Source organism: Tenrec ecaudatus, chromosome 6 (assembly GCF_050624435.1).
Source record: "Tenrec ecaudatus isolate mTenEca1 chromosome 6, mTenEca1.hap1, whole genome shotgun sequence".
Taxonomy (NCBI): Eukaryota; Metazoa; Chordata; class Mammalia; order Afrosoricida; family Tenrecidae; genus Tenrec; species Tenrec ecaudatus.
The window spans coordinates 16,835,670-16,862,010 of NC_134535.1; the positions used below are offsets into that span (position 1 = coordinate 16,835,670).

The following is a 26,341-nucleotide window of genomic DNA, read 5'->3' on the forward strand; positions in this document are numbered from 1 at the left end:
GCTTCCTGATCTTTGTCATTCTCTTCTTCGATTTCAGGGTTAGGCCATATCTCCAGAAAGCCTTAGGAAACACAGTCTTGTTCAGTAGATGTCTGTGCTGCTCTCCATCAGTAGCAGGTGACCAAAGGGACTATCATGTTAAAGTGGGTTTAGCTTTCCAGCCAAAAGGTCTTTGAATGGAGGTTGTCCGTTCCCTCTGCAAGGGATTGTGGTTATGTTGCTGCTAGCAGCGTCTTAGCATCTGTGATAGCTATGTGATTCATGTCAACTTGCTGTATAGGAGTGTAGGGGTGGAGCCTAGCCTGTCAATCAGGTCACAGCCTGATGGCACCTCCTGGTGCGTGTGGCCCCTCTCTCAGTGCTTTTACCTTCCTGTTGGCGAGCCACGTGAAGACCTGTGCGAGCCCAGTGATGCGGCCACCGCCATTGGATCTGCACAACCCTACGCCCACTGCCTGTGATCTCCCTGAATTCTGCATTGCATGCGGCTGCTTGAGTCTGAAGAGAGATCTATGGATTAGTATCAGACTTATGGACTTGGTCTGGACTGGGATGGGATATTATTGATGCTCGATTACTTCTTGATATAAAACTCTTTCTTACATACGCAAGTCCCTCTGAATTAGTTTCTCTAGTCAACCCAGCCTAACTCAGCATCATTCTGTAACTCTTCTTGAAGCTGATGTTCTTGGTGTCATTGCGTTGGCCCTTGACTCATCTGCCTTATGCCATCGTTGAGATTGGATGGTTCATTGTGATCCATGATTTTTCAGCAGTAGATCACCAGCATTTTTTTCCTTGTCCGTCTTGGTCTGGAAGCTCTGCTGAAACCGCGTCAGCATCGTGTCAGCATGGAAGCCTCCATTGACAGGTGGTGACTGTGCATGAGACTGGCCTGAAGTCTCCCACAGAGAAGGCTAGAATTCTCACACATGCTCAAGTGAATCCCTCACCTTAAGTCTAGTCGACTGCTCTTCTTGAAGCCACTGGGAGGGCTGAAAGAAAACAGAAGAAGAGGCAATAACTTCCTTCCTGCAGCGATGGGTGGAGCCTTTTAAAGACGAAATGTGTGTTCTTGATTTTCTCTGTTGGTGCCGAGCACTGCGTGATAGGGAAGGCACCAGGGAGGAGGTGATAGTTGAGCAGGAGCTAGAAGGACAAAGAGTTGACACGGGTTTTGCACTCAGAGGTGCATGCACAGGGCTGGACCTGGGCTCCCAGTAGTTTGTTAGTTGAGGCCTCCACCAGGACGTGGCTTCACATGATTTAACCAACTCCCTCATAGATTCCGGTGAGCAGCAAGGCAGTTGTAGGGAGATTAGGGTTTATTGCAACCCCTAATTCAGGTCAGAGTCTGCTGATATCTCCTTGAGGATGTGGTGTCTCCTTGAGGATGTGGTCTATGTAACACACACACACACACACACACACACACTCTATTAGGACCCACCCAGGGAGCTGTTGGCAGCCTGCCATGTTGTCTAGCTGGGAAGTTGTGGATGCCCTGCCATGTCTGCTGACTTCAGGTTTATTGGACCCAGCCTCCACCAGCCAGCTTCCTGGTTCCGTGGGCCTCAGTGTGTGTTGAAAAGGGCACTCAGCGTAGCATCTGACCCAGGTGCTTGGGTCTGGACTGGATTTGCCCACTCCTGACTTCAGTGCTGCACTGTGTTAATTCAAATTTCTTGCTTCCACATACAAATCTCATTGCTGTGCTTCTTTCTCATAAGCGAACCTATCTTAAAGGTAATTTGGACAAAGGACATTTCAAAGAGCCACTAATAAAATGGCTTTCAGTCGGTGTTGAAATGTGTGTATAACTTTCCTATTTGGCATCAAATGTAGCATTTTGAAATTATAGACATCAGCAACCCTTTCAAAAGAAGAGTGAGTCTTCCTCAGGAAGACCTGCTCTCCGGAAGAGTATAGGGGAAAGTGCCCTGATCAATCCCTACCAGACTCACTCTTGCTACAGCTATTGAATGACAGTCTCCAGCCCAAATCAGGCATAATTTTATGGCTGGGGGGGGGGTGGCGGTCACTACAACATGAGGAACTGTCTTCAAGGGTCAAGCTGTTAGGGAGCTTGAGGATTCCTCTACTCTCTATTGGATGCTAATGCCTGGTCTCTCTGATGGTTTTCGGTTCTTTTTCACAGGTTTCTCCCACTCTCTAGTTCTCATGCGACTCTGCAGAGCGTTAGTCATGATAGCGGGGCACCCTCTAGTTCTTCTGGTCTCGGGCCGGGGAGGCTGTATGTGGTTCATTAGTCCATTGCACACAACACTGGAACTCATCACTCCTGAATGACCCTGATGTTGATCATTAAAAACACATTTTTACCGTCTACTGGATTTTTAAAAAGCAAAATAAACAACAAAAGAGACTGTTAGAATTGGGCCCTTAAGCAGTATAATTCTATCATTGGCTTCTGTCCACAGAGCATTTTAAATGTTCCTGCCATGCTCTCTGTCTCTTAGTGCGTGGAGAGAGAGAGTGTGTGTGAGAGTGAGTGTGAACGAGCCCACTGTTTGTTTGCATGGAAACGTCGCACACATTGCATCAAATGGCAATTCTGTCCCCTGACTGCTTTTTGTTTTGTTTCTCTGAAACAGCTTTGACAAGAGTCTGGGCCAGACTTTTAACTCACCAGCCTGGCCCTTTCTCCTCCTCAGCCATTAATGAACTTAGAACACTGGGGTTTTCTCTGGCGGCCAAACCCATTTTGTTTGAGGAAGGGCTGAGAAGTATTTGTAAACAAGAACCAATTGGGGAATGCTCTTTTTTTTTCTTCCCATTCTCCCCAACTAGAACTGCACTGGATGTTAGAGCTCTCTCTCTCTCTCTCTCTCTCTCTCTCTCTCTGTCTGTCTCTCTCTGTGTGTGTGTCTCTCTCTGTCTCTCTCTGTCTCTTTCAGTTTGACAGGGTTTTGTAGGCCTTTCTCATTGGTTTGTCTCAGTTGTCCCTTCCATGATGTGGGCAGCTTGGGAACTAAGGCACATGGTGGCCCCTGTAGAGGTCTCCACTGTCTCAGGGTCCTTGGAAGTGTGGGGCCTTGAAGTAGGCAGATCTGTACTTGACCAAGCAACTCCTGCTATGGTTGACTTGTATCTCCCCACAAGATGGGATAAGGTTCTAAACCCTGTTCCTGTGAAGGCGCCCTTGGGTTGTTTTGTTGTTGTTGTTGTTGTTTGGGGGGGCGGGGAGCGCAGGTTGTTGCTGTCATTGTTGTCTTGTTTGTTTCCTTTTGGGAGGTCAGCAGCTCAGTGAGAGGGCTCTGATACGGATCCCTTTGGAGGAGTGGTCTATGAAAGAAGAGGGCAGAGCAGGCACACTTGAGGCAGTGGGCCTGGGGCAGGGAGGCAGAGGCATCCATAAGAGGCAAAGACACGCCAAGGGTTGCTGGAGGCTTCCAGAGCCCAGGGGAGAGACAGGGGCAGCTCTTCTCTCCGGAGCCCCTCGTACATCTGACATCCAGAGCTGCAGAGAAAACAGAGACAGCAGAACCAGAACAGGTGACCTCAGGGTCCAGACTGCAGGAATTCCTTTGGGCCCTGGGTCACAGGGAAGGTATCCTCCCCTTGTCTAAGCCCCCATTTCTTCATTTGGTTTCTAGAACTGCCCTCGTCTCCAGCTCTTTTTCAGGCTCCACACTCCCTGATCTTGGTCTGTGCATATTTATGTTGATTGGCTTTCGAATTGGCATTTCCACTCCAGCCATTGACTCTTCTAGATCCCAAGGTAATTCTTACATATACACACACCCCAAAATGCTGCCATCACTAGTGTTCTGACTCAGAGCGACCTTACCTGAGGCTTCTGGGGCTTTTAAAATAGTTTACGGGAACAGCCAGCCTTCGTGTTCCCCCTCGGAGTTGCTGGTGGGTTGGAACTGCTGATCTTGAGGTTAGCAGTCCAATGCTTACCTGACAGCACCACCAGGACTCTTTAGGTGTATAAAAAGGAAATCAGCAACACACTCCCATTATGTCAATGCCAACTTATCGAGGCCTGATAGGACAGGATAGAGCTGCCCCTGTGAGTTTCCGAGACTGGAACTATTTACGAGAATAAATAACCCCCCCATCTTCCTTTCTTCGAACTGCTGACCTCTGTGTTAGGTGCCCAGTGTGTGTAGAGCCAGTCTCAGCCCTACTTTAAATACATCCGGCTCCCCAAGCCTCCTGTGCTGCCTGGAAAGCCCAGAGTCGGCTCTTTCTCCCTCCCTTCCTCCTCCCCTCTCTTCCTTCTTAATTTCCTTCCTTTGCATTTCAGTGTTCCATGTAAAAATAAAAATCTCCATAAGACATGCATCACTGATATTTGTGTGTGTGTCTGGAAAGCAGGGATCTTGTTCACAAATTCCCTCCTTGAGACAGCTAGTGTGGTAGGTGACATGCTGGGCTGCCAACATCAAGGTCAGCGGTTCGAAACCACCAGTAGACGAGACTTTCTACTCCCATAAAGCTCTAGAGACCGTCTCAGAAACCCACAGGGGTCTGTTCTGACTCGCTCTGAGTCAGAATGCAGACTCTCTCTGGGACAGTGAGCTTGTCTTTCTTTTGTTAATAGCCTGTGAGGATAATTGATGTCGATGTTTTAACAAGAGGCATGGCAGGCAACATCTTCCTGCTACTGCTTGGTGATGCCCACGGGTCCCCAGAAGTCACAAGTGACTCGATGGCCGAGAGTTTGGTTGGGGGTTTGGCTTGGCGGTGGGCAACCCTGGGTAGACCCGCTGGCATTTTCCCAGGTGAAACTTGTTCCACGATCAGCCCACCTGACCCCAGGTGGAAGTTTCCCTGGGCCTGGGCCGGGGCCTCTGGTCTCTGCTCTCCCTCGATTTCTGTCTCGCCCTGTTTCACGGAACACGCCAGTCGGAAATTATAGATTTGGAAGAAACAGATGCAGCGAGGGAGCCATTTACCTTATCCTGCGCCCCTCGACTGGCATGGGAAATGAAAAACGTCCCAACGAAGACAAATTCATTAGCCCCCAAACCACCAGGCTATTGATTTTTGGAGCCAGACAGCACGGTTATGAATTGGGTGATAAAAACGGGAAGCGTTTAGCTTGACTTCTAGGTGGGGACAGCTGTGTGTGTGTGCTATTGCGGCCAGCAGGTTCTCCTGACAGCCCACAACTAATGAACTCGCACTTATTAACTGGCCTGTTCACTCTATGGCTGCATCTGTCTGAGGTGCTGTGTGAGTGAGAGATAGCTGGGCGGTTGGATATTTTTTTATAGACGCCTAGATGCCGGAGACGTCGTCTGGCTGACATTGCAGGGACACGCAAGAACGTTCTTAACCTGCAGCAGGGAAAGCAAGCAGTGGCTGGTGTCGCCTCCAGTCCCATCCAAGCAGCCAGGGAGGGCTTTCCATCTCCTGGTGGATTCAGACAGCGGCAAGCAGAAGCTGAGCGTTTGGTGCTAGGATTGGAAGATGGTGTTGGATCGGTGATGGAAATCCCCTTTATTTTACCTGTGTGGGCACCGAGGTCCAAGCTCAGTCAAGCAGTTGGTTGCTGGCTGAGCAGGTCTGGAGCCAGGTGCCCTGCGTGGGAAGTGGGTACCTTGTTCCTTGCCCCCCACTCACCTGTCCATGGTGATTGATGTGCCCATATGGTGCTGGGAAGGTTTTGGGCAGCTTCTGGACTAAGATAGACTAGGAAGAAAGGCCTGGAAATCTCCTTTCACATATCAGCCAGTCCAAAAAAACACCACTCAGTGCAAACCCACAGGGCATCGTGTCCTGCTGCTTTTTAGAGGGTGCCCCCTGGGTCAGTGACCAACACAATGGTGCTAACGGGCCATCAGCTCAGTTTACTTACATGCCCCCCACCCCCAGTTGTAGTTTCTTTCCTTTTTTAAAAAAATATGTAAGTGTGACTAAGTACTTGATTAGTTAATTAGTGTTTATTGTGGAGCTTCTCTGTGCCAGCCAGCACCCTGGGCATTTTTCCACTGCATTGGATCTCTGGTCTGTTCCCTCCCTCTGTGTGCATTCTAACCTGCAGCGAGCTGCTTCACCCCTCGCAGCCATGGTTTCCTCGTGGGTAAAACATGCAGACCATTAGGACCTGGTATGGGGGAGGCAGTGAGATATCACTGTGCACAGGAACCCAGAAAAGCTGGGCGCTTTTTGACACTCAATCAGTGTTGTTGCTGAAGCTCCCTGTGTGTCCGCTGCTCCGAAGGCAGAGTCATAAGGAATAACAGAGGTAAGTCCTGGCGTGCACCAGGCTTAGCCTGTCTTCCAAGGAGCCCCCTTCATTACTCGCCAAGAGATTTATTGATGGTCCCCAAACACCAGTGGGGGTATGGAAAGAAAGGTTTCAGGAGACAGCTCTGAGGGCCCATCTCCTCCTAAAGTTGCGTTTCTGTGATGTCAGGAGACTTCCTGACCAGTGCCCTTAGTCCTGAGAGCGGTGGTTCTCAACCTTCCTCAGGCTGCGACCCTTTCATACAGTTCCTTATTCGGTGGTGACCCCCCCAACCATCACATTTTCATTTCTACTTCATAACTAATCTTTCTACTGTTATGAAACGGGCAACCCCTGTGAAAGGGTCATTCGACCCTCCCCAGGGGGTTGAGACCCACAGGTTGAGAACCACTGCCTAGCGTGACATCCTCTGTGTGACTGGAGTCAAGTATCTGAAAGAGCAATTTCCTCTGGGGACACGCTCCTTTCCTGTGGCCCCCCAGAGCGCTGTGACAGCTTTTGGTTGCATTGCAGCTTGTGGCCAGAACTGGGCGATGGACCACTAGCTGTCCAGATCCCAGACAAAGTAGAAGGCGCTACACAGGGGTTGTATCCCATGCTGCTAGAGGCCCTTCCCGCAGCAAGCACAGTTCTGCCCTCTAGGGGTGGAATGGGCCCACTGTTCACGCGAATGCTCTGGGTCAGCCCAGTCTCCCTGGGGAATTCTCCTATTGGACCCTTGTCTTCTCCTTCCCTGGGTCCAGGGCTCCTCCAGCTGCCTGGACCATCCCTTCCCGTAAACACAGAAGCCGCATGCCCTGCTCGGGATCTTCAGTCACTCCCCAAGGGCTGTAGAACCGAGTTCTCCTGTACTTTGCCCTGCTTGCTCCCTTCTACCTGGTTCCCAGCATCTTCCACTCTGGAAGGAAAGGGATCAGCTTGTGCTGGTCCCACGGATGCTGGAGCACCTTGCCCAGTGGTCCCTTGGCCAGGGATAGGTCTACTTTCCTTCTGGGCCTTTTGAACCAGTGCTGCCCTCTGGGACTCAGCTGCGCTCTCTCCTCTCGGGAACCGTGTCTCCCGGATTCTGGTTTGGACTTATGCCCATGGGATTTGTGTCCGTTCATTCCCTAAGTTCTGTTAAGCATCCAGAAGGGCAGTTTCTGACTCCGGGCAGCCCCATGAGTGCCAGGAGGACAAGTGTGCACCCCAGGTCTTCAATGATTGTTTTTCCTTTTTTCCTAAGGAAGCAGATTGCCAGTCCTCTCTTCCAAGGTACTTCTGAGTGGATTCAACCCATTTGGGGGGCAGCAGCTTGAATGTGTGGACCATTTACACTGTGCAGGGACTGCTCTTTAAAAACATTTGTGTGTGTGTTGTTTTTTCAGTGAACATTTACAGGGACGATTAGATTCTCCTTTGACGGTGTCTGTACATAGTGTTCCGTGGCATTGGTTAGTGATGTTTTCCGTAATGTGTCAGCATTCTCAGCATTTCCATTCTGTTAGTCCTCTTACTGTTTATCTAGCTTCCCTATCAACCCCCTCCCCTCACAGTATCATATTTGCTTTAGGGGTAAGTTGATGGTTTGGTCTTAAGGGAATTATTATTAGGAATTCCTTTGAAGGACAGGGCTCCTGCCATCTCCATCTCCCTGTCCCGAGCATCTAGAGCTGTCCTTGTTAGGTAGGATCTGCTCAGTTGGGCTCAGAGTGACCCTGTGGACAGCGTAGCATGATCCAGCATCACCCTCCCCATCCCGGTCATGTTTGAGCCCCTTGTTGCAGGTCTGTGTCAGTTCACCTCCTGGAGGGTCTTCCGCTGTTTTGCTGCCCTTTTACTTACTATTGAGCATGATGTCTTTTCACAGAGACTGGTCTCTCCCCAAAACATGTCCAACGTCCATGAGATGAAGTCTCACCATCCTTACTTCTAAGGAGAATTCTGGCCGAACCTTTTCCAAGACAGATTTGTTTGGTCTCCTGGGCACTGTCATCCTTCTTTGCCAGTACCACAATTCAAAGGCATCAGTTCTTCCTTAGTTTTCCTGATTCAAGGTCTTCAAAGGGCACCGTGGTGAGGATGGCGCAGGACCAGGCAGTGTTTCTGTCTGTTGTCCAGTGTTCACATGCCTAGGAGGTGATGGAAAATACCATGGCTTAGCTATTTTCAAACTCTAACCAAGCCAAATTCCCTGCCATCAAGTCCAGGCTGACCCGTAGTGACCGGCTGTGGGCTTCCAAGACTGTAACTGTTCATGAGAATAGAAAGTCTTCTCTTTCTCCCATGGAGCTGCCGGTGGTTTCAAACTGTTGACCGTGGAGATCTCAGGCCAAAGCATAACCACTACCCATCAGGGCTCCCTAACTTAGGCCAGGCACACATGAGACCTCCAAGTGCCATCCTCGCTCGTCAGCTCCTAACGAGGTCTTCTGTTAGCAGAGGCGCTGGGTGCAGTGCTTCTTCTTGACTGCTTCTTCCAGAGCATGAGGTGTGGATCCAAGCCAGACAAATGTTTGGCAACTTCTACCTTTTCTCCATTGATCATGATGGCACCTCTCGGTCCCTCTGAGTCAGAAAGAACCCAGTGGTCGTGGGGCTTAGCGACACCCCGCTCAAAGGTATCACTTCTCCAAGAGAAACTCTTCCCCAAGCGAAGGGCTCAGCAGGACAGCCAAGTCACGGTGGCCACCTTGTCCTCCAAGCCACCTTTCCTGGCCTGGGGACCCTGGAGGGTGCTGGCCTGCACACCAACTGCTTCCCACCCAGAGTGTGATGCCCTACTCCCTGGGCGCCGCCTGCAAAGGGCAGGGCTGGGGCAGCATGGAGCTGCAGTCCACAGGCAGACCAGGAGTACTTCCAGAGCACAGCATTCTGGGCAGGGGGAGGCAGGGAGAGGAGACTCCAGGCTCTAATCAGAAAGGCCCACTTACAGCATTAACCTCTCTCCACATGGCACTGCCAAACGGATCTGCAATGCAAATGGGTCTTTGCAGAGGACCTCCTTTTTCTGGGGTCAGACAGCCGCTGCAGGAGGCCTGGTGTTCTCCGGAATGTCAAATCTGGCCTTCCTAAATCACATCCACGCTTGCCCGAGAAGCCGCCCATGGAGAGTTTCCGTCTCCGAGCTTTGGGTTTTCGTCATGGGCAAGGATGACTTCAGATGCAGGCAAGGCCAACAGTGTGAAGCCGCCAGCCTCTCCTTGGGAGAAAGGGGAGACCTCTTCTCCCTGCAGTAACCCCGCAGTGACCTTTCTTTCCTGTCTTATGGGGTTGTTGCCATGAGCCGGAATCAACTCAAGGACAGAGAGCTCAGCAACCCCCAAGAGCTTCAGGAGGGCCGGGGCTTGGAGAACCACTTCAGGATTCCCGGCCAACCCAGGGCAGCAGGTGCAACTTGTAGCATCTATTTCTCCTCCTGTAGCATAGTGGTGACACGTCGGGCTGCTAACCAAAAGGTCAGCCGCTCAAAACTACTGGCCACTCCTTGGGAGAAAGATGAGACATTTTACTCCCATGAAGAGTTTCAGTCTCAGAAACCCTCCTTGGCCTATAGGGTTGCTTTTTGTTGGAATCTCGCCCATGACAGTGAATTCAGTTTTATTTCTCCACTGCATCTCCAGGCCCACGGGCTCTCTGCAAACCTCCTACATGACACTGCATTATTTAATATGTCTCAGAATTCTAACCTTTGCTGCTCCCACCAAACGACCCTCATTTTCCCCATGGGTCTGGGTAAGAGGGTGGGGTAAGATTCTGGTTGGTTGTATCCTTCATCTGTGAGCGACTGCCTTTCTCCTGGGGGTAAAGCAAGCCATCTCAGAAGCAGGGGGTGGGGAGAATCTCACTACTAGCAAGGAGCATGTGTTCTGGACCCCAGGATCCCTGCACTGTGAACCTCCTTGATCCAGTGGCAGCGGAACAGCAGCAGTGGAATCAGGAGGCAGAGCAGTGGGCTTCCCAGTCCACACAGCAAAGTCAAGCTCAGTGCTTTGAACAGGAGGCCGGCTTGTGGAGTGGGTGCCTCGGAGCTCTCAATGCAAGGAGCTGGGTTTGCTGACCCACGGAGCTGGAGCTGAGTGCCTTCGGGCTGAGGCTTAGTGGAGCGCCGTGCCCTCAGGACACTTTGTGTTGGTGTTAGGGCCCATGGATTCATCCCAACCCAGAGCGACTCTATGTACAATAGAACAAAACACCGGCTCGTCCTGCACCATCGTCCCCATGGTTCCTATTCCTTCATGAGCCGCCCTGAAAGACCTTTGTAACGTGTCCTGACTGAACAACTGTATTCTGAGCAGGTCTCACCTACTTTGTAGCCTGATAGCTGCTACAATAAACCCCATAATCATGAGCATTGGCGGGAGTTCTGTGTGGCCTTGGCAATGAATGAAAGAACCGGGCAGGAACATAGAGAAGGCTAGAGAAGACAGAATGGAAGATGATGACAAAAGAAGGCAGCGTGCCTCTCTTCCCTTTCCCCCTGCTGTGCCCTCCTCCTCCCCTGCCCAGTGCTTACTGGGTGTCTGCTCCATTCCAGGCCTTGTTGCTGAAAGTGAGGAGGACTTGAAGCACTTGCTGATGACGATTAAGGCTGCAACCTTCAGCATGGATGACGGCTCTATGTCAAGGACCCAAATCCTCACGCCTGTGAGGACGTAGTAGCACTGCCCCACTGGGTTTCCAAAGCCGTCGGTCCATACAGAATCGGACTACCGCCTCTTCCTCTCGCTGAGCGTGCGGTGTGGTGGGTTCAAAACCACTGACACTTTGGTCACAACCCAGCGCTTTAACCATGGTTAAACCAGGCACCTTCTAGGGCGTCTTGATCTCCTCAGTACCACCATCTCCTACTGCCATCAATTGGTGCAGATTCCTGGTGGCCCTATATGACCCTTTGTAGGGTTTCTGAGACGGTGTGCCTTTATGGTCTTCGTCCTGCAGAGCGGCGGCTACAGGGGGCTTGCTCTTCAGCCGGGACGTTAGCAGCCCAGTGGCTAACCCACCTGTCGCTAGGACTCCTGTCTGTCGCTGAGGTCTTACCCTTCTGTGCCGTGCAGGCTGTCCCGTGCACTGTGGGCTACGTATCTGCCCAGGTGTGACCACCAGGAGTGTCTGCATCACCTGGAAATGATGGCTCCTACATCTGGGTGGAAGTGAAGGGCCACAGGGCCGGGATGTTTCTGTGGGAATTAAGGCCACCTTTAATAGCTGACCAACAGCAGCACCTGCCGCCAAGCTTCCTGGGCACCATTCTCACACCCAGAGCAGGGCTGATGCCCGGAAACTGGGTGGGGTGAAGGGTTAGAACCTTGCAGCCTGCACTGCCTCGCTCCAGGGCCCCAGCCCCAGATGGCTACTGAGCACTTGGCCTGTGGCTCCTTTCAGTTGAGATGGACTCTCTTTGTTGGGGTCACACTGCAAAGCATTCCAAGGCTTAGTATGAGATCCCACTGCCTTCTAATCTGTTCCAACGTGTGGTGACCCTGTAGAACAGAAGAGAACAGGCCCTCAGGTCCCAGGCTGTAACTTGTTACAGGAACAGACAGCCTCGTCTTTCTCCCTCCGAGCGGGTGGCGGGTTGGAACTGCCGACCTTGCGGTTAGCAGTCTAACGCGTAACCCACTATTCTACCAGGGCTCCTTCGTTTGAGATAGAGAGTGTGAAATGCCTTCTTGCTATGTTTCTTTCAATCACATGCTTCAACGCTAATATCTTGGATAGAGATGGCTACAAGAAAGGAACCTTCCTTGGTGGCGTTGTGGGTTATGTGTTGGGCTGCAAACCACAAGGTCAGCATTTCAAAACCACCAGATACTCTGTGGGAGAAAGATGAGGCTTTCTACTCCCATAAAGATTTATAAGCTCAGAAACCCACAGGGACAGTTCCTCTCTGCCTGATAGGGGCACTCAGGGTCCCGATCCATCTGATGGCCGTCAGTGAGTAGGCTAAGTAAGACAGGTTGAAAGACGTTTCTCTCTCTCTCTCTCTTTTTAAATATTTTTTAAATGTGTCTACAGGAAATTAAGTATTATAATAGTATTATTATACTCCCACCAGATGGCTCTGAGAGGAACTATGAGAGGACCAAGTCTGGCTGGTCATAGAACCTGAGAAAAACCTTCCTGATGTTTGATGAATTTTCAATGATCTGAGATCCCAATCCCAAAACACTGCTGGAAAACCCACAGGCTTTTCCACGAGGGGTTATTGGTTGTCTTCTCAAAGGCAGTGGCTGGATTCTTCCAGAGAGAACTGTTTTCTGGCTCTACATTGTGTGACGCAACTGGTTTGATCTGCAGGCTCCTTTCAGGGCAGGCAAGTGGCCCTCCATTAAAGAACAGGATCATAGTGACTCCTGTCTTTAGCAGAGTCGTCTCCCCCAGTAAGGCTAATCGTGCTCTCTCCTGGTTAGTAGTTCTCTGTGTGAGCTTCAGGCTGCCCGGGGCAGGACCAGGGTGCACACACCCATGTTTGTCTTTTCGTTCAGTACCACCTACCATGTTTGCATCTCAGCCATTCCTTCAGTTTGATTGGTTGAGCGACTAACATTCATTTTAATGTCGTCAGTTCCGCTAAGGCAGCTCACATCCTTGTGTGATCATATTTCGGATTTCATTTGTTTTCCCCTGATCCTTACAGCAGCCCCTAATGCCTGATCTTACTTTTGGGGGTTTCCAGAAAAAGGTATGATCATGCTGCTGGCCACTTTGAGTCAGGGCCCCCAGCTCCTGGTAACCTCTTGTACTGTGGAACTCAATGCTCCCTGGCCCTCCTGCACCATCCTCGAGATGGCTTGCAGATCAGACCTTTGTGATCTGCATGGCTTTCATGGACTGACTTTCAGAAGTATATTGCCAGGCCTTTCTTCCTAGTCTGTCTCAATCTGGAAGCACCTCTGAAACCTGTTCAGCATCCCAGCAGCCTACCAGTCTCTGCTTTGTGTGCACGGCGGGGGCGGGAGGCGGGGGTGTTGCACTGGTTATAAATGGAACTGCTGCCCTTGAAACCAAGAGTATAAAGAACAATCATGTGCAGAGATGGGGCTTGAACCCAGGTAATTGTGATTCCTGGTCCTTTTCGGTACGTGCAGCCCAGCGTGAAGCTGTGCTGGGTTGCTTGCTTTTCATCAAGCAGAAGGTGGGCAGAACTCCCAGGCTGTAAGCCATGTGTCCTAAGGCAGAACTGTGTGAGAGTGGGCGGCTGGCAAAAGTGTATTGGGGACGTTGGTGAAACCACTGCCCTTGATCTGTGACATCACAGTGGCTTTGAGGGCAAAAGGGCTTGTTTCCCGGCAGTAAGAGAGTTTTACTTCACAGCGGGATCAAGAGGAACCAGGCTGGCATAGATGGCTGGACTGCTGGAGACGTCTGTGCATCGTGAACTTCTTGTCCTCATTTGTTCCATAGCGTAATACGTGCAGCTGTTACTCTGCTCTTCTGCTTCCCGTGACCAATGTTTTAACCGTGCCCCCAAGGCCAAGGGCTAGCTCCCAGTGAAAAAGAAGTCAGGCCCTGTGTCTGACAGGCAAGAGGCTCCGCCACAGGAGGGAGATGCCCTGGCGTGTGAAGTCACGGCTAGTTAGGAGGGAAGGAGGGCAGTGGGGCTTTCAGAGGGCAAGCTCCAGCCCCAGGGGGAGAAGCTGCGCTCTTATGTGCTCCCCATGGATCGGAGGAACTTTGAAAGGCCCAGAAATGTGTCTGGGTCCCACCACTGCCTTGGGGACCTACTTGAGGCACTGTGACGAGGCTGTGCCTCCTGCAAATGAGGAACAGACTAGTCGTCAGAGTTTGTTAAGGAGGCCTCTTTGTAGAATTCCAGAGTGACTGCGAGGTACCTGGTGACTGAATCTCCCAGCAAACTCATCCCCACTCATCCATCCATCTACCCACTCATCTATCCATCTACCCACTCATCCACCCATCTACCCACTCATCCATCCATCTACCCACTCATCCATCCATCTACCCACTCATCCATCCATCTACCCACTCATCCATCCATTTGTCTACTCACTTATCTAGCTCCTTAGTCATCTATCTATACATCTGTCCATCTGTCTCTCTATCTGTCTACTTATACGTTGATCTACCCACTCATTAACTCCCTCATGCATCCATATATGACATATTCATCCATCTATATATTCATCCACCCATACATACATCTATCCATCCATCCATATATTCATCCATCTACATATTCATCCATCCATCTACATATTCATCCATCCATCCATCCATGTATCCACCCACCCTACAAATACCGATTGTCTCCTATTTGCCTGTGATGTTGTTATTGTTAGATGCCATCAAGTAGGTACCCACTCATAGCAACCTTATCTACAGCCCCGTGCAGCACGCCTGTTCCTGCACCATCCTCACAATTGTGGTCTAGGTAGCTTGCGTGGCTTTAACTAGAGGGGCTCATCTTCTGGCACCATATCTGACAAGGTTGTGCTGCTATTCATAAGGTTTTTCAGAGGCTGATCACTCAAAAGTGGACAGCGTACAATGAATGGACAAATGGGCTTTACACAATTGATGTATGTATGGATTGTGATAAGAGTTGTATGAACCCCTAATACAATGATTTTTTTTAAGTGAACAGCCTATTCCTTCTTTGTAGTTAAATCTTTCCAGTTACGTATGGAAACTGAAACTCGTCCACCTCGGGCGATCCTGCGGGTATTTGAAATACCAGTGGCAGAGCTTCCAGCATTACAGGCACAGGGAAGCCACCGCAGTGACAGACAAGTGGTGGAAGGACAGTGTGCCCGGAAAAGCACTGACTATAATGCTGTCATTGTTTTTGCCCAATGGAGATGAAAATCTAGTGGGCGAGACACAGTCAATCACTCAACAATCAAATGATTTTACAAGGGGCTTTGGAAAACTCCTGGGGAAGTGGAATGAAAAGTTGATGGTATATTTCCATGAACTGTTTGAACTGCCCTCATGTAAGTTCACATTGCAACGAGTGCCATGAAGGAACACCACCACTTTACCTGTCTGCACAAGACCTTCTAGAGCAGCGGTTCTCAACCTGTGGGTCGCGACCCCTTGGGGGGGGTGGAATGACCCTTTCACAGGGGTTGCCCGATTCATCACAGTAGCAAAATTTATGGTTATAAAGTAGAAACGAAAATAATGTTATGGTTGGGGGGTCACCACAACATGAGGAACTGTATGAAAGGGTCGCAGCATGAGGAAGGTAGAGAGCCACTGTTCTCGAGTAATGAAAAACACGAGTGTCACTTGGAGGACTAAGGTAGACCTGACCCCCCACCATGTTGGACAGGGACTAAGGAGCACAGAAGAAGAATCGATGCATTGAGTTGTGATGTTGAAGAAGAGTGTCTAAGGCACCATGGATTCTTAAAAGAACAAACAAATCTGTCTTGGAAGAAGTCCTTGGAGACAAGGGTGGCGAGACTTCATCTGCTATCACTTGGACCTGCTATCAGAAGGACACCATACTCAGTAAAGTAGAGGGGCAGTCAAAAGGCAGAGGGCTCTCAAGGGGCTGGCTTGACACAATGGCTGCATCAATGGGCTCAGGCCTAGGAACATACGTGAAGATGGCTCAGAACCATGCTCTGTTTCCTTCTGTTGTACACAGGGTCGCTATGGGTTGGAACCAACTCAATGGCACCTAACAATAACATCATGAAGGAAACAAGTAGGGCATGGTGGTAGCTGAATGGGAGGAAGTCTACTTGGGCACAGGGTTGTATGAGGAAGACCTCCCTGGCTTGAAGGCATTTAAGATCGAGCTTGAACTTTGAATAAGGAAGAGTTGGTGCATTCGATTGTGGTGCTGGAAGAAGGACATTGAAAGTACCAGGAACCGAAAGTACCAAAACTGTCTTGGCATAGATACAGCCAGGGTGAGATGGCATCTCACATACTTCAGATATGTTATCAAGAGAGCACAGCCCCTGGAGGAGGTCACCCTGCTTGGTCAAGTAGAGGGGCAGTGCAAGAAGAGAAGGCCCCCCCCTCGAGACGATGGACACAGCGGCTGCAGCAGTGAGCTCAGTGGTAGGGACGAGCGTGAGGATGGGGCAGCACTGGGTGGTGTTTCTTTCTGTTGCTTTGGGTAGGAATCAACTCGATGGCACCCAACAAGGGCAACACTTCCGACGGAGATCTGGAAGGTGCTCTCCCAACAGTGCTGTGCTCTCGTCTGAAGTCTGAGATGGCTCTTGGACGGAGGAGTAGCTTTCACTGAGGTATGGTTTCTGTCTTTTAGAAGACTGTAAGACCCCCAGGGAAACAAAGGGTGGGGCTTGGCGCACACCTCTGTGAGGTCAAGACTCAATCCCACCTTAATCCTGTACATTAACATTAGTATAGCAGAGTTCCCCGTAAATGGGTTTAGAGGCATAGGCCTAGAGTCTAGAATTATAAGGCAATGCATGAGGGACTGTAGCTAGAAGGACCGTTTCAATGCTCTATCTACATCTCAAGATGGGAAAGCAGCAAGGAGGCGTGGGCATGGAAGGAGGAATCTGGAGCTGAGGTCTGAGAAGTCTGTGGACGTAGCTGGTGGAGACAGATCATTGCGTATCAGACTGTGTAGCTCAGAGACGAGGACACTGGTGGAGATACAATCGAGGTAGACATTAGCTTGCCGATTGCCTTACAAGTCCTAGAAAGGGAACCTCTCACCTATGACTGGAACCAAAGCCTGCCCTCCCCCCACCACTACTGGACCCTGGGACCCACCCAGAATGTGAGTTTGGGAAATACAAGGTTTGAAGAGAAGTAGAATGTGTGGAATAAACATTTTCAAGTGTGGGAGAGTGAGTTCACCCAAGAAAGCTAGACGCATTTCTGAACTGTGGACAGCCCATCAGAAAGCTGAAGGATGAAAGAGAACAGGGATCGCCTGCACCACCCATATTGAAGAGCCCTGGCTGTGGAGCGGTTACATGTTGGGCTCCTAGCCACAAGGTCAAGAGTTTGAAGCTACCAGCCGCTCCCCGGGAGAATGATGAGGCTTTCTACCACCCTAGAGAGTGACAGTCTTGGAAACCCACAGGGGCAGTTTACCCTATCCTGCAGGGTTGCCATGAGGCAGAATTGACTCCATGGCAGCGAGAACACCTCACACGTGATGACATGGAGGTAGGAGGATGGTGTGGTCACTGCTGTTTCCTGGCCCAGTCCGGTTGGAGAGAAGGCAGGACCGGGAAAGTGTGCAGGCAAAGGGAGTTTATAAGGATGACCCCTGGCTCTGAGCTGGGCAGGAGCGAAGCTAAAGAAGGTCAAGATGGGTGTTGAAGGCCAATTTCAAGGGCTTGCGGAAGATGCAGTTTGGTTTGTGTGATGGCTGGTGCCTTTGCGAAGAGACACCTGGTGGGTGTTGACACCTGAGGTTCGGGTGGTTGTGGTGCTCTCTGTGAGAGTGGTTCGAGAATGTGAGGCTGCTTTAAGACATGGGACACGCATTTTCTTCAGGCCATTGCTGTCACCAGCTCTGAGGTGAAGGAGGGATGCTTGTGAGGCCCTCAGGTCTTCCACGAGCGACAGGGACCAGGAGTTGCTCCATGACAAGCCAGAAAGACAGTGAGATGCAAAAGATCGGGGTCTTCCTGCGAGGGGGGCAGGGAAGCCAGGAAGACATGAAATGCTTTGCGGGGGTGGGAGAGAGATTTCCTCTGGGGGAAGCCAAGAGCTTAAGGGGACAGCTGTACTTTCATGTCCAAGCAGGAGGTAGATGGCACTGAGAGGAAGTTGACAGGAGAGACAGGGCTGATGAGGATGTCGTGGGATGTCCACAGGGCTGGGGACTTGGGAGGGAAGAGTGGGGCGGGAGTTTGTGTTTGCAGAGGGCTTGGTGGGAGAATGAATCTCCAAGGAGACTGTGGGCTGGCACTGAGAGATTGGGTCATTGATCCATTCCGTAAATGTTGATCACGTTCTGTGTGGCAGGTCCTCTGCTGCTCCCATATAGCTAGATGGGTCTACAGCTCTGGCTACGGGGCCTGCCCAGGACATGAGGCCCAGACAGGGGACTAGGTCTGCCCATGAACTCGGTTCCACATCAAAGAGTTGCTTTCTTTCCCAAGGGGAGTGGGGGTGCCAGCATGTCCCTTGCACTGGGGCACAGCTCTCAGACCCCCTCTTCCACTAGAAGCTGTTTTGGGCAACCCTGCCTGGGTCCTAGATGCCTGACTCAGGAGTCCAGGGATCCTTTCCACAAACAACTTTGCCCTTAAGGGGATTCGGTGTGACAGAGGGGGATAATCTAATTTGCATTAATGGATTCCATTAACTTATTAATTTATAAGAACATAACAAACCAAGAAAACCAAACTCACTGAGATCAAGTCCATTCACACTCATAGCAACCTTATAGGATGGAACAGAACTGCCCGTGCGGGTTTCTGAGACTGTAACTCTTTATGGGAGTGGAAAGCCCGGGAGAGACAGGTTCAAGTCTTTTCATGTAACCTTATGAGACGGTCACCATGTTATTGTAAGACAACAGCACAGCATATCTTCTCTGTCCGATTTGTATTCTGTTTCCGAAGAACAACTAGCATTTCTTTTTGCTGGAATCATTGCTGATCAGACTGTAGTGGTTAAGCAGGGTACATTTGTGATCCTTCCTGGCCCAAGGCTGGGTAAGAATGACTCTCAATTTACAGCAAGTGCAGAAAGCACCCATTGTACTCTATCCGCACAGCAGAGCATGCTGGTTGCCATGGTGATGAGATGCTACCTGCAGAAGGTGTCAATTATGAAGTGGGTTGGTCTAGTGGTGCAGAAGCCCCTGGGGTGCTGTAAATGGTGGTTGCACTTGGCTGCTGGGAGGTGGGCAGCCCATGTCCACCTCAGAGGTACCGAGCAAGACAAGCCTGGCCATCGACTTCGGGAAAAAGCATCCTTGAAATCCCTCTGGAGCCCACTCCCTGTGACGCAAGATCGCCTTGCCTGAAACAGCTCTGGGTTTAGTTTTATTTTGACACACAGCTAGCTCACTGCCATCAGGTGGATTCCCCCCCGTAATGACCCTATGGGACAGAGTGGAACTGGCCCCGTGGCTTTCTACCACCTTCACTTTTTGTGGGAGCAGCAGCCGGAACCTTGTTCTGGAGAGGCACCCACGGTGGGTTTGAACCGCTAACTGCAGTTCGCAGCCCATTGTGCTACAAAGAGGCGTGACTTAGTATAAAAAGAAAAAAACTTCTCAGCAAAGAGCCCGGGCATTTTCCAGGTTCCAGGAGATACTATAGAGGGAAGTACACGCGGAGCAATGGAAGAGAAACAGCCCCGGTGATGGAAGGCCGAAGTCGGGAGGCTAGTCGGGAGGAGGGAGTCCAGTCCTGGCCAGGCACGGGCAGCGGTGTGGTCTAGGGAAAGGTCGGGTAGGGAGGCCTAAGAAGTTCTGTATCCCTTTCAGTAAATGCCGTTTCTTTGGTCCCCGTCAACCAATGGGCAAGCTACCCTGCCACCTGGCTTCCAGATAGAGCAGTCTGATGAAAGATAGCCTTGGCCCGAATGCAGCCACCTTCAGAAGCGTGACCATCTATCAGGGGGCAGAGAGGACACCCTTGACAACTTTTGACACCCTAGCTTTGTCTTCCTGGACTCGGGACAGCACCTGTGAAAGGGTGAAAATGTACGCCAGGCACCACTGGTCCCATGCTCCCAGGATCCGTTTGCAAAGTGTGTGGCCCGCTGGCTTCCTCCGGCTGCTACTCGTGTGTGTGTGTGTGTGTGTGTGTGTGTGTGTGTGCACCCAAACCTGAGTGGCATTTCTAGACTAGCCACACATCTGGGGACACCAGTCGAGACCGGTTTCTGGCTTCTGTGATGCTAATTAAAACAGAGCCTCTGGGGTTGACCAGAGATGGCTGGAGTGGCGGTGGGAGGGTGGGCTCCTGCCTAGCGTTTGTCATGTTGTAACCAGCTGCCCCTGGAGGGAACGTTCACAATTAGGATGTTAAGATCGACGCAAAGGAAATGCACAGAGCGTGTAAGCAAGCGCGAACACGTGCGCGAGGCCCCGGGACTGTAGTGCAACTGGAAGACACAGTGATTCAAGCTTTTCATGTGCCGTTTAAATTACAAAGAGTAATACAGCTCCAATTTGGGGGAAAGAGATGTTCTTCTAAGGGGCCTTGGTGATGCTGTGAGCTGAACATCAGGCTGCTAACCTCAAGGTCAGTGGTTCAAAACTACAAGGCAGGAAAAAGATGAGGCTGATGGGACCTGTAAGGATTGAACATCTTGCAAACCCAGAGGGGCAGTTCTGCTCTGTCCTGGAGGGTTGCTATGAGATACCGGACTTTGGTGGCAGAGAGGCGTTATGTTTGTTTAGATGTTCTTACAAGGAGCCCAGGTGGCAGTGTAGGAGAAGCACCTGGCTGCTAACCCAAGGTGGGTGGGTCGAACCCACCAGATGATCTGGGGGAGAAAGATGAGGCTCTGTGCTCCATTAGAGAGCCGTCCTCTCAGGAGCCCACTAGAGGGTTGCCGTGAGTTTGAATCGACTCAGTGCTGGAGGGTTAGGTTACTGCCTTTGTATGTAGGAGCCCTGGCGATGTGTTGGGCTGCTATCCATCAGGTCACCAGTTTAAAACCACCAGCTACCTAAGGGAGAGAAACAGGTCTTTCTACTCCCTTAAAGAGTGACAGTCTGGGAAACCCACAAGGACAGTCTGCCCAGTCCTATAGGGTCACTATGAATTGGTATCAACTCAGTGACAGTGAGTTTTTGCTGTTGTTTTCTAGGTTATAATCATATATATTAAAATTATTCATATCTCATAGTCAGCGATAACTTTCAACATGTAAACCTCCCTCACTTGACCCCCGAGGGTTAAGAGCCACTGAGCTAGAGGGTTCCAGCTGCCAACCTTCCCATGAGGGGTGAGTGCTTACCCACGGCACCTCCAGACTCCCCACACAGCTATGCACCCACGCACGCTGTCGATGTCGCTGTGACTGGGCATGGAGTTGGCGCCCACTCCTGTCTACACAAGAGAACAGAACACTGTCATCCTCCGTGTCGGAGGCAGTCTGGGTCAATGTTTGTGCCCACTCTGTGTCCTGAGTGTCCCCCTCCGAGGGGTGCCTGCTCCGGCACAATACTGGACAATACTCCATTGCTCCTGGGCTGCTGGTGTGCTGGGAGCTGACACATTGACTTTTCAAAGACCAGCAGCATCCCATTGCAAACAGAGCTTCAGACTAAGAAGAAAGGCCTGGTGATCTATTTCCAAATATGTATCCGTGGATTGCTAGCTACTGTTGTTATTTGGAATTTTTTTCAAATGAGGCTTACACAGAGGCGGGGGGACTTGTCCAAGGTCCTGGCTAGCCAAGGGTGCTGCTTGATTCGAACCCAGCTATACACAGCCTTCCCAACTCTCCCTTTCTCTTAACTTGTCTTGAAAGCCCTGCCTTTTCTCTTGATGCTTGCTGAGTCCCAAATCTGTGGGCTTAGCCCGCTTCTCAGAGTTTAGACTGAGTCAACATCTTCTTTGTTTAGAGGAATTTGCTTTCTCAGTGTAACTTTCAAGTCTGCACCCCGGGGCCCCTTGGCATTTTGGCTTTTCCAAAGAGGGTGTTAGGGGGCGCTCCTCTGGGTCATTCAGAGGCTGTGTCTGATCTACAGCGGGAGGTTGCCCATGGTTAAGGTTGTATTTGGCTTCCTCACACCATTGGTTGGTGGTGACTCGGTGGCTTGGTGACTTGGCGAACGCCAGCTCCGGCCACTCAACCGCTGCCTTTGGGGAGGACGGAGCCCATTTCTGTAACAGGATCGTGAGGGACCTCAGGGTCCCGGGGCATGTGCGGCGGGCCAGAGGGGCTGGCTGAGTGCTGAGAGAGACACAGCCTGTCCATCATCGGGTAGGGTGCCAGGGCTGGGGCCGAGCAGGGACACACTGGGAGCACAGCAGAGGCTACCCAGCCCAGCTCTCTCCTGGACAGCCTTTCTTTGGGGATCTGGCGCTTGGCAGAGCAGTCTGCCATGGCGGGGCTGCACCATGGAGGCTCCTCATGAAGTCCCCCTGTGCCCACTGCCAACTCGCTGCTTTCCCCTGGGAGGTGGACAGAAGTGGTTTTTAAATTTCCTTCTGACTCAGCTGGTTTCCTCGCCAGGTGTAAGATCCAGGGCCCTCCACTCCCAGAGGTTGCCATGGGGAAGTCACCCGCTTCACCACTGAAAAGCCAGCCATTCGCAAGCCCCCCAGCCATTCTGTGGGAGAACACCGCGGCACTCTGTTTCCTGAGAGACACAGCCATGGAACCCCCTCCCTCCCTCCCTCCCTCCCCCTGCCCCGGGCAGCTCCACTCTGTCCTCCAGGGCTTCTCCGAGGCAGAAGTGACTCCATAGCAAAAGGGTTAGGTTTGGGCTTCTTGATACCGCCATCAACCCAATTCTGACTCTTAGTGATCCCAGGGGGACAGAGTGGAACTGTCCCTGTGGGTTCACAAAACTAGAACTCTTTATGGCAGTAGAAAGCCTCATCATTCCCCTTTGGAGCAGCTGGTGGTTTCAAACTGCTCACCTTGTGATGAGCAGCCAACATGTAACCCAGTACGCCACCGAATCCCTTAAAAAAAACCCACTGCTGTGGAGTCGATGTCGGCTCACAGTGACTATGTAGAACATTGTAGAAACACTCCTTAGGGTTTCCAAGACAGTCCATCTTGGTGGGAGCAGACTGCCTCCTCTTCCTCTTGCGGGGTGGCTAGTAGGTTTGGACTGCCTACCTTGCCTTTAGCTCCCTCCCTCTTACCCTGCAGCGCCCACCCCTCCCTGCTGTGAGATGGCAGCATTCCACGTCAGTACAGCTGAGAGCTGTTGTGTAGTGTGGCATTGCCGCTTGTTGGAATGACTCGTGGTAACAAGTTTGGCTTTGGTGTTTTGATTTTTCTACCCATCTCGAAGGGCATGGGTCATTCGGCAGTAGAACTCTCCTACCTTCCTCGCGGGGGTTCACCTTCCATTTCTGGCCAGTGCATACCAAACACAGGCACTGCCCAGCTGACATGGGAGGTTTGAGTGATGTGTGGATGGTGAATTGGTTTCAGGAGCGCTTTTAGACTAAGACTAGGAAGAAAGGCTTGGCAGTTTATGAGCATTTGAGAGTCAGCGATGGAAAGCCTATGGATCACAGACTGTTGGATTGTCCAAGGAGCAACCTGTGTGAGCGTATGATGCAGGACTGGACTGCCCTCCTTCTGGGTGTGCATGGGGCTGAGTCACCGTGAGTGGGGGGCCAGCTTGGTGACAGAGGCAGCCCTCCTCTCACTTGACTGGCCCCATGTGTTTTGGGCAGTCAGTCTTCTGCCTTGGCTCAAGGGCAGTCCCTGTGCAGGCTGGTGATGTGATGCCTGTGTGCCCCCCTCCAGGCCTGTCTGGATGGATGTTGTCTCCCATATGAGGATAAGGAGCTATGAGACAGCCCCTGTTCATATTTTGGGGTTTCTGCTTTGAGTACGGCTGAGTCTCCTGCAGGTGGGTGCTGTGCCCTGGCCAGTCTACAGTCCTTGCGTGTGCTTGTGTCCTGTCTTCTGTCCATCACCTCACACTGTCCATCCTCTGCCTGCCACCCAGGGTCTGCAGCCAGGCCGTCTTGACGGCACAGGATGGCCTCAGCTCCGCCAGCTGCACGTTGCCTGCAAACCTCAGGGATCTCTTCTCACCTCTGGGTTTCTGGGGAGGTTTTTGTCTGGTCTTTCTGAGACAGTGCTCTTAAAAGTCAACCTGATAGCCCCCCCCCAATGAAAACCAAAATAATTTAATTTAAAAATGTTAACACAGTTTTATTAACTGATAACTCACATACCACATGGTTTAAACCGTCAACCCGCATTTGGTCTTCTTTGCAAATATAGCACTTGGTGTATGCTTGGGGCATTAAAAAAAAATCCAGCTGCCGTTCAATAGAGTCCAACTCTGGGCAGCTCCCTGTGTGTTGGAACTGGGCTCCATGGGCTATCAATGGCTGATTGTTAGCGAGTAATTGCCAGGATTTTCTTCCTAAGCACTGGTGGGTACTCTTCTTCCTGGGCACCAGCCTTGTCACTAGCATCAAGCCTGCTCACCACGGTCCCACCCAGGGTCTCCCGGTGCCTATGAAGTCCTAGAGCAGTGGTTCTCCACCTTCCCAATGCTGAGACCCTTTACTGTTCCTCATGTGGTGGTGACCTCCCCCCCCCAACCATAAAATGATTTTCATTGCTACTTCATCACTGTGATTTTGCTACTCTTATGAATCAGGGGAACCCCTGTGAAAGGGTCGTTCAACCCCCACAGGGGTCGCAACCCAGAGTTGTGTCCATAGAGACTCCCAAGCCAGCGTTCATGCAGTAAAACGCAAGTGGGCACCTTTATGTCTTCATCTTTTATTTTAAAGATCTGCCTTCGCTCGAAAGACCGCAGCGTCATCCGTGGACACACAGGGCAGGTGGGAACTGTGAGCTCATGTTCCCGGTCAGGTTGCATCCGTGTCCCGGGCGGCTGACTCAGCCCTTCTCTCCCCCTGCTCTTCCTTTCAGAAAGTACTATGAGGGAGGCCGAGGACTCCACGCTCCGGCCAGAGACTCGGCGCTGGGATTAGGGATTGCCCCTTCTGAGAGGATGCTGGGAATCTGCAGAGGGAGACGGAAATTCCTGGCTGCCTCTCTGACGCTTCTCTGCATCCCAGCCATCACCTGGATTTACCTGTTTGCTGGGAGCTTCGAAGGTAAGTGTGGGAGCTAGAGGGATTAGGGAGCGGGCAGAGAGAAGAGGGCGAATCCCGGCTGTCCCAGAAGTCCAGAGATGCACCTCACAGCTGTCTAATTCCAACGCACCTTTCTGTAGGGCAATAGGAAGGCGGTGGCCAGGCCCAGGGCATGACTTGGCTGCAGGAATCTAGTTAGAGGCAGTTGTGACGAGCCAGAAGAAAACAAAAGCCAAACTGCCTCTTGATCCAGTGGCGCTGGGGTGGATTTTGTACACATCAGGTAGCACTTCTGCCAAGTCCCCTGGTCCACCTGTGATGGGGACAGCGCTGGACCCTGGAGGAGTCACTTAGTCATTCACACATCAGGCCAGAGGCTTCGTCCTTGCTTCCATCTAGTCGTTTCCTGTCCACCCACTCAGTGTTCTCCTGTTCCTGCCCAGCATGTACGTATTTACCCATCGCCTTACATACTTACTCACACGCTTCCTGGCTCGCTCATTCATTAATCCGCTCGTTTCTGTGGAACATTAACCACCGACCCCGGTGCAGAGGGTAGAGTGAGAGCAGGTGTACAAACTCACAGTGCAGGAGGGACGGCAGACTGGCACCCAGGAGATCCGTCACAGGTGCCGGCGTGTGTTGTGGTGGAAGCCAGGGCGAGGCTGAGGTGGGAGGGGTGTGCTGGATCCCACAGGCTCGGGCTGGCTGTGAAAGGTGACAGGGACGCAGCTAAGGAGCTGCCCTCCCCAAGCAGAGACAAACGCCATCCCTGCCTGCCACTTCCTAGCGGGTGCTTTCTGTGCCCATAGAGTTTCAGCCTTGGAAACCCACAGCAGCAGTTCTGTCTGGCTGGGCCCTGTAGGGTTGCCATGAGTGGGGGCAGTTCTGCCTGGCCCGGTACTATAGGGTCACCATGAGTCGGCATCGATCCATGGCAGGGAGTTTGGTTCCTGCATTGGAAAGACCTGGCGGCTGATTGGCCAAGTTTTGAACATATCTGAGGGGGTTTTCTGAGCTGCCCCAGGGAGGAAAGGCATGGCAGGGTAGAAAGGCCAAGTTTTAGTTAACCACCCCCTGCCCTCCACATACTGACTGCTCGTTTTCAAAATAGGGAAAGGGGAAATGTATATCAATGGAGAATCTGGCTCCAGGATGTCACTGCTGTGTCTCTGCCCATCTCATTGTCTGCAACGATCTCTGGACAGCTCAAGGCAACCTTTAAGTTAGGAGTGCTACTTCCGTGTCTAAGATTTGCCTTCCCTCGGGGAGGCTGCGTCTGAATGAAGTGCAATGGTCCCCATGCCTGGCACGGGGTAGAAGGACCCAGGAGTCATGGTCCAGGGCTGGGGCCCAAAGGCATCCTGTCGCGCCTTCTGGGCCGCTCGCTATTGGTGGAGGGATTGGTGGGGGGGCGGAGATGAGTCGATGCTAGAAGAGCTCC

The 26,341-nt window shown here is 51.5% G+C and overlaps 1 protein-coding gene across 2 annotated transcripts in view; it reads left to right on the forward strand.

Moving 5' to 3' along the window:
- Positions 1–26,341, forward strand: part of LARGE1 (LARGE xylosyl- and glucuronyltransferase 1) — a 646,479-nt gene that overhangs the window by 131,061 nt on the left and 489,077 nt on the right. For both annotated transcript variants that reach the window (XM_075551019.1, XM_075551018.1), the window contains one exon: positions 24,731–24,918. In XM_075551019.1, coding sequence (XP_075407134.1) covers positions 24,813–24,918 — 106 coding nt within the window. In that variant the 5' untranslated portion in view covers positions 24,731–24,812. The remainder of the gene's footprint in view (positions 1–24,730; positions 24,919–26,341) is intronic.